This window comes from Triticum urartu, chromosome 2A (assembly GCF_056163025.1).
Source record: "Triticum urartu cultivar PI428250 chromosome 2A, HENAU_Tu73, whole genome shotgun sequence".
Classification (NCBI taxonomy): Eukaryota; Viridiplantae; Streptophyta; class Magnoliopsida; order Poales; family Poaceae; genus Triticum; species Triticum urartu.
Window position 1 is genome coordinate 533294993 of NC_141874.1, and position 8934 is coordinate 533303926.

General features: G+C 39.8%; 1 protein-coding gene across 1 annotated transcript; it reads right to left on the minus strand.

Annotated features, from left to right (window-relative positions):
* Positions 1-3376: 3376 nt before the first annotated feature.
* On the minus strand, positions 3377-5399 carry LOC147985766 (uncharacterized). The gene is made up of 6 exons (XM_087539931.1): positions 5102-5399; positions 4804-5013; positions 4619-4711; positions 4420-4527; positions 4087-4319; positions 3377-3737 (listed from the first exon to the last, which is right to left on the minus strand). The coding sequence occupies exons 1-6, from the start codon at positions 5276-5278 to the stop codon at positions 3509-3511; spliced, it is 1050 nt and encodes a 349-aa protein (XP_087396057.1). The 5' UTR covers positions 5279-5399; the 3' UTR covers positions 3377-3508.
* Between the last annotated feature and the right edge of the window lie 3535 nt (positions 5400-8934).

An 8934-nucleotide genomic window follows, 5' to 3' on the forward strand; every position in this document is an offset into this window, starting at 1 on the left:
TATATGTTTGGCCCACATGCAAAGCGGTGGTGGTTGTCCTCTCACACCCACTTAAGCGGTTATCAGCGATATCGATGCTTTCCATCTATGGGCCCGCTTGGTCCATCACTACTTTTTGCCTGACAACAAGAAAGGTTAATTTGACTTAGGAGGGGATTATTATTTTTGCTCTCGGATGACATGCATGATACAGTTTGAGCACACACACATGCATGTGTACGCATGAATCCCTCCCATCGAGTCGAAGTGGCTAGTACAACGACACATCATGAACTGATCTCGCTCTGTGTGAGGAGCTAGTGTATGATTTTTGACGCATGCGCCACCTCAATGCTATGTATTCAAACATGCATGCACGCATCACCTCCATACATATGCATGTAGTGGTTGCCTTCGAATGGTACACTCCCTCGCGTGGTTATCGGTGATAAGCCTATATATTCGTGGGCCTGCGTGGACATCCATGGTCACCTTGACCAACAACAAGATAGGTTACTGATACGTCTCCAACGTATCTATAATTTTGGATTGCTCCATGCTATATTATCTACTGTTTTGGACATTATTGGGCTTTATTATCCACTTTTATATTATTTTTGGGACTAACCTATTAACCGGAGTCCCAGCCCAGAATTGCTGTTTTTTGTGCCTATTTTAGGGTTTCGAAGAAAAGGAATATCAAACGGAGTCCAAATGAAACTAAACCTTTGGGAACGTGATTTTTGGAACGAACAAGATCCATGAGACTTGGACCCTATGTCAAGCAGCCAACAGGGAGGCCATGAGGTAGGGGGCACGCCTACCCCCCCAGGCGTGCCCTCCACCCTCGTGGGCCCCCTGTTGCTCCACTAACATACTTCTTCCTCCTATATATACCTACGTACCCCCAAACGATCAGATACGGAGCCAAAACCCTAATTCCACCGCTGTAACTTTATGTATCCATGAGATCCCATCTTGGGGCCTGTTCCGGAGCTCTGCCGGAGGGGGCATCAATCATGGAGGGCTTCTACATCAACACCATAGCCTCTTCGATGAAGTGTGAGTAGTTTACCTCAGACCTTCGGGTCCATAGTTATTAGCTAGATGGCTTCTTCTCTCTTTTTGGATCTCAATACAAAGTTCTCCCCCTCTCTTGTGGAGATCTATTTGATGTAATCTTCTTTTTGTGGTGTGTTTGTTGAGACCGATGAATTGTGGGTTTATGATCAAGTTTATCTATGAACAATATTTGAATCTTCTCTGGATTCTTTTATGTATGATTGGTTATCTTTGCAAGTCTCTTCAAATTATCAGTTTGGTTTGGCCTACAAATTGATCTTTCTTGCAATGGAAGAAGTGCTTAGCTTTAGGTTCAATCTTGCGGTGTCCTTTCTGATTGACAGTAGGGGCAGCAAGACGTATTGTATTGCTGCCATCGAGGATAACAAGATGGGGTTTTCATCATATTGCATGAGTTTATCCCTCTACATCATGTCATCTTGCTTAAGGCGTTACTCTGTTCTTATGAACTTAATACTCTAGATGCATGCTGGATAGCGGTCGATGTGTGGAGTAATAGTAGTAGATGCAGGAAGGAATCGGTCTACTTGTCTTGGACGTGATGCCTATATACATGATCAAACCTAGATATTCTCATAACTATGCTCAATTCTGTCAATTGCTCAACAGTAATTTGTTCACCCACCGTAAAATACATATGCTCTTGAGATAAGCCACTAGTGAAACCTATGGCCCCCGGGTCTATCTTCATCATATGAAATCTTCCAATACTTAGTTATTTTCATTGCTTTTATTTTACTTTGCATCTTTATCATAAAAATACCAAAAATATTATCTTATCATATCTATTAGATCTCACTCTCGTAAGTGACCGTGTAGGGATTGACAACCCCTTATCGCGTTGGTTGCGAGGATTTATTTGTTTTGTGTAGGTGCGAGGGACTCGCGCGTACCCTCCTACTAGATTGATACCTTGGTTCTCAAAAACTAAAGGAAATACTTACGCTACTTTGGTGCACCACCCTTTCCTCTTCAAGGGAAAACCAACGCAAGTGCTCAAGAGGGTAGAAAGAAGGATTTCTAGCGCCGTTGCCGGGGAGGTTCACGCAAGTCAAGATTTGACTCCCGGCAATGAGCCATTTCTGGCGCCGTTGCCAGGGATGTGTACGCAAAATTCAACATACCAAGTACGCATCACAAACCCTTATCTCCCGCATACATTATTTGCCATTTGCCTCTTGTTTTCCTCTCCCCCACATCACCCTTGCCGTTTTATTTGCCCTCTCTCTCTCTATCCTCCCTCTCTTTCTCTATTTGCCTCTTTTTGCCCGTTTCTCATTTGCTCAAGATAACACTAAATTGTCTGACTTTACCAATACCAACAACAACGATTTTATTAGCACTCTGGTTGCTCCTCTTACCGATGCTGAATATTGTGAAATTAATGCTGCCTTGCTGAATCTTGTCATGAAAGATCCATTTTCCGGCCTTCCTAGTGAAGATGCCGCTACCCATCTAAGTAGCTTCATTGATTTGTGTGATATGCAAAAGAAGAAAGATGTGGATAATGATATTGTTAAATTGAAGCTATTTCCTTTTTTCTTAGAGATCATGCTAAAGCTTGGTTTTCGTCTTTGCCTAAAAATAGTACTGATTCATGGAATAAGTGCAAAGATGTTTTTATCTCTAAGTATTTTCCTCCCACTAAGATCATCTCTCTTAGAAACGATATTATGAATTTTAAGCAACTTGATCATGAACATGTTGCACAAGCTTGGGAGAGGATGAAATTAATGATACGTAATTACCCAACACATGGTTTGAATTTGTGGATGATTATACAAAAGTTTTATGCCGGATTGAATTTTGCTTCTAGAAATCTTCACTACAAGAGATCGAGCCTACTATGACGAGCTAATAAATGTCATCGAATAGCTAATAACGTCACAAATTACCCCCTAGTGACATTTTATGGGTGTCACAAGCATCGTCACAGAATCCCCGTCACAGATTACTCCTAGTGACGACGCACTCGCAAAAACGTCATTGAAATTGGGACCTTCGGTGACGTTATATAGAACGTCATCGACTTGCTATTTCCATGACAATCAACTAATGTCACATGTTAGGAGAAAATATGCCATGTTGTACCATATTCAGTGACGAGACAACGTCACTAACTTTATGCCACATGAACACTCGAGCGGCTATCCCACTAGTAGTGCCACTACTTTTATCATGGATGAAGATGACATCATCAAAATATATTTACTTTCTTTCGAATCTAGATTACGATGAAAATAAGTATTTAATTCACATCACATCAGAAATTGATATGAAAGACAAATCATATTATGTATGAAATCGTCTCAGCCAAAAAATTCTGTAAACAAAAATGACGGTGAAAAACTGACTCGAGTTTGACACAGACAATAGACCAGATGAAAACTAATAGTAACTAAAGACCACATATGTTATCGTGAGGATTGCAATCTAAGGATGGCAATCATGAACCATCAGGTTGAGACTGGGAGTACGGAGTTGCTTGTGGAGTTGCTTGAGCCCTCAAGAGAAAATCAAGCATATTATTCTTCTCCTTTTGCTTCTTTACCCAGGCTTCATTCTTCTCTTCCGGGCTGTTCTTTAGAGCTTCCAATTCTTCTTGCTGCTTCTTTTGTATCTTTTCAAATACTCTCTCTTGTGCTTCAAGTCTTGCGGCTAACTCCTCCCGATGCCTATAAATGACAAAAGACAACAACGTTGCATCGCAATGAGACGAAAACAGCCAAGATAACAAGGTACAAGGGAAACAATTTGAAATAGAGAAGTACATTATTAAATGTCAAGGCAAGCATGCCGATGGGCTAATGAAACAGTAAAGCCAAGAATAACTTATAATGTTTTAAAATATGCATAACAAACAGCTTGATTACAGGAAGCATCAGCAAAAGGATATCAAGTCAATAACCCAGGTTAAAAGATGCACTCCTTAATTGAACTTCCGCTCACTGCAATGAGTGCACTATGCACAGAGAAGCAAGCAAAAAGAAACAACAAGAACAGAAAGGGAAATAAGATAATTACCTGTCATTCGCATCTCTTGCCTCTCTATCCTTTTGTTCAATTCTTTCATCTAGAACTCGGATTCGGGCTGATGAAGTAGAGCTCCCATACCTCCCGGATCTAGATGCATACCCCATGCTGGAAAGGAAGGTGCTATGGGCGCTTTCTTCCTTTAGAACTTCAGCCACAATTGCTGTATCGGATACTGGCTGCCCACGTTCTGATTGTGTTTCCCTTTTCTCTTCAATCGCATTCTGTAGTATAAAGAAAAACATTGATGCTAAGGCAAAGTTCATATGCTAGCAATATGAGAATCTATTTCAAGTCAGAAACAAATGGATGAAGAAATCTTACATGAGCTAGAAGTGCCGACTCGCTCATGCTACCAGTCTTGCTGTTTGTATGGGTGTCTTTGAAAAACTCAATTGGACTTGGGTCCTGATTATTGTACTTCTCTTTTTTCTACAAGATATATGAAATTGTAACATTACTACTACATATATATTGGCCAGATGCAATATACATAGGACTACAAGATATTTGGGATTCTTACAAGTTTACTGAAATAGGCAACATAAGACATACATCCAGTCTTTTGGTGATGCTTGACAACTTCTTGGTTTTCCTTATTCATTTGACATATTTTCTATATAAAGAAAATGTATATAAGTATTTACATATGGTACAGTAGATGTGAATGCAAAAACTATTGTTGGTCTCACGTATCTTGTTACAAACCTTGTTTGTTCCATCAGACCATTTATTGACAAGGCTGGTCCAATTCTCATGAGTAATGTTTAGTGGCTTATTTGATAATGCTTCCTGATCAGTATAACCATTGAAGTATTTCTTCTTTAGCCTGTAGCGTTGTTGTCGAACACCCTTCTGGATTACTTTTGTGCATACATCATTCCCAACCTTGTCATCCTTTTCCATCTCAAAGTTAATCTGAAATACCGTTCATATATAGGATATATCATTAAATTGACTATGCAACATGTGAACACGTGAATGAAAATGAAGGAAACTATCCCACCGCAATATCTTTAATAGCATGGGGAATAACATGTTTGAGTGGGCTTTTGGCATAGTCATTCCAGTGTGTAGCAACGTGCATTTTGCTCCTGATGTGAATACGACACTCAGAAGAAAGCTTTGCTACTTGGACTGGGTCAGTAGGTCTCACTTTCCCTGCTATAAAATCAATGTGCATCTTCCTCCCTCCATTTCTGTTTGCATACTCCTAAAGCCCATGCCCCATGGTTGGTCTACGTCGACGACCTCTCCTTGATGGTCGTGGATCAGTTGGACCAGTGGAGCATGCTAATGCATCTACATTACAAGCTGGCAGATAAATTAGAAGGTTATAATTTCAAGTGGAAAATAGATGGTGTGAAGCAATGATGTTGCATATACCTTGGCCTTGTAATGTAATCATGTTATCTGATTGTCCGGATGTGCCTATCATGTCTTGAGAACGTTGTACCCCTGAATCAGCGTCGGGCGAGTTGCTATTCTTAGAAGTTAGGTGAGGTGATGTGTTTGTTGGATTTGGTGCAGACTGTTCTTGATTGTTTGTAGCTTCAACTGACTCAGTTGTCTCTAGATCTTGTTATTCTTGAGGTAGCAGTTGCACTATTTTTGGAACAAGTGAGTTAAACAAGGCAGTTAATCAACACAAACTTATGCAATGTCAGCACAGGTTCAATAGGAATGCAGTGAACAGAGATATCATCATCTAGATTAATTACGAAAAGTAGAGGGACAGAATATGTGAATCAATCTTTGAGTCAATTATTTGCAATCCTTATAGTGCACAGTGACATACACATGATACAAGCAAGGCGAAATTAAAGCCAGTGAATCCACATTGTACATATTTTGGAGGGTTGCAGAACAGATCGAAATAAATACATACATGGAAATATGGAGCATCCAGAATTCAGTTAACAAGAACAAGTGCAGACTCAGCCTTTATTCAGTTTTGAACAAGTTTAGACTCGGTCTTTATTCAGTATTGGACAAGAACAAGTGCAGACTTAGTATTTATCGAGAATCCAAAATAAAGAACATACACTGTGAACTCCATGTGGTAATATATTGTATCAAGAACAAGTGCAGACTCGACATTTATTCAGTTTGGAACAAGTTTAGACTCGGTCTTTATTCAGTATTGAACAAGAACAAGTGCAGACTTAGTATTTATCGAGAATCCAAAATAAAGAACATACACTATGAACTCCATGTGGTAATAATAATATATTGTATCAAGAACAAGTGCAGGCTCGGCATTTATTCAGTTTGGAACAAGTTTAGGCTCAGTCTTTATTCAGTATTGAACAAGAACAAGTGCAGACTTAGTCTTTATCGAGAATTCGATATAAAGAATATACACTGTGAACTCCATATGGTAATATATAGTATCAAGAACAAGTGCAGACATTGGAAGCCACATGGTCGTTGAATTTTAGGAAATCTCACGACATCTGAATAAAGACTGAGTAAATCTTACAGAGAAACTGGATTTGCGTTGTATTCAGAGATATAAATAAATCTCACGACCGTGTGTGCTTTTCTCCCACAAATCCCTTCCATGGTGATCCCTTATTTCTAGAGCTTGCGGGATGAGGAGGGCGGGATGAGAAAATTACCGTCAGCCGTCGCTGCTTGGTGTAATCGGTGGCGAAAGAGAGCCGGGTGGGGCGGCCTCCTCCAATCCGCTATAGCTGGTTGATGTAGTGGATCCGAGTTCGGCCGGTCGGGCGGCCTCCTCCAATCTGCGGTCGCCGGTCGCTGCAATCAGGGGAGGGGGCGGATAGAGCGGAGTGCTCGCGAGGATGGTTGTGTAGTGGATCCGAGCTCGGCGGGCGGGTGGCCACCCCCAATCTGCCGGCCTGATCGCCGCAGTCGTGGGATAGGAGAGTCGATTGAATCTGACGAAACAATGCCGGGGTGGGCGATGTCTTTTAGCGGTGCCTCTTCGCGGGCGAAATAGAAGGATAAATTATGGCTGGGTGTTGGACGGGTGAGGACACTGGGTGAATGCGGAAAAAAAACTGGAAGGAAAATGTATTTTTTACGAGGAGATGGTTTATTTTCAGAATTTAATTTCCACTTAATATTATGTAATCCATTTAATTCGAAATAAGTAGAAAATGATTATTAAAAAGTAAACCTTACATGAACATTATGATATTGTATTTTCAGTGTTCTTTTTGGGGAGAATTGTAAATAAATATGTTGAAAGTTGTACAGAGGGGTCTTAAGTATGTGATCTGAAAAAATACAAAATGCAAATGAGTGATTATTTTAACTGCTTGTGTAAGGTAACTTGGGATGATGGTTTTCAACGTTGATTGTTTCATAGTCCGGATATACTCATGTGCATAGCCCCCAACCTCCCAGCGTAAGCGATCTAGGCCTAGGCGTATGGTCCAAGAAGATACAAATAAATATCCTTTAGCACAATTTATATAGCAGCCAGACTCTTTCCTAGTGGCAACGCTGTTGGTGCAGACCATGGTCGTCGCCGGTTCAAACTCCTTGACCAAGCTTTTTTGCATCGAATCTCCTGTTTTAATTTTAGTCTTTTAGATAGAACGAAACAACATCACTTCACGAGCGCTCCATTCAAGTTTTTTTTTGCCCAGCAATTACATGTTTATAGAAAACAAAATAGATAAGATTACCCATGGACTCTCCTATTTCCATTTTAATTTTTGCGATAGAACGAAACAACATTAGCTCACAAGCGCCCAATTGAAGTTTTTGGCATAGCCCACTACCTTCTTATTCTAGATATAAGAACAAAATAACAGTGTTAAAAATATTTTCTCCTATTACCAATTCACTCCCTTATATCCATTTTTATTTTTTAGATAAACAACATCAGCTCATGAAGCCTGATTACATTTTTTTGTCGAGCCACTACCTATTTATATTAGAAAGAACAAAATAACCATCTAAAAAAGACAAGGTTTTCCCTTTATAAAAAAATAATTATAAGTATTTCCATGGCCACTACCTACTTATATTACATAGAACAAAATAATTACAACGCCCAATAGCCGTTGAAATTTTATGTCAGGTCCCACCGCCAAAACCGACGCACGTGTCCTTCCACTCAATAACTTTGAACTAGCTATGGCGGGTCCCACTACTAGACGCGACATGACAAAAAATTAATCGTCACACATATGTAGTATTCGGTGACTAGCAAGTTTGTCATGCAAAATACCAAGCCGTCACAGAAATTGGCAGCCAAGTGTGCTCGCGGGCTAAGGCATTTCAGTGACGTTTATCGTCACCGACTTACGGTAATCGGTGATGCCACCTATGAGAGCGTCACACATTAGGAATTTAGGTGATGTTGTCCACCATTGTCACGAGGATTTTCGTCACGGTATGTCAATTTTGTTGTAGTGAGATTCGGCCGTGGGAGGCACTTTTATGGAAATCACTTTAGGAGAAGCTACTAAACTCCTAGATAATATTATGGTTAATTATTATCAATGGCACACTAAAAGATCTACTAATCAAAAAATGCATGCGATAGAAGAAATTAATGCTTTGAGTGGAAAGATGGATGAACTTATGAAATTATTTGCTAATAAAAGTGTTTCTTCTGATCCTAATGATATGCCTTTGTCTACTTTGATTGAGAATAATAATGAATCTATGGATGTGAATTGTGTTGGTAGGAACAATTTTGGTAACAACGCGTATAGAGGAAACTTTAATCCTAGGCCTTATCCTAGTAATTCCTCTAATAATTATGGTAATTCCTACAACAATTCTTATGGAAATTATAATAAGATGCCCTCTAATTTTGAATCTAATATTAAAGAATTTATTACTTCACAAAAGAAT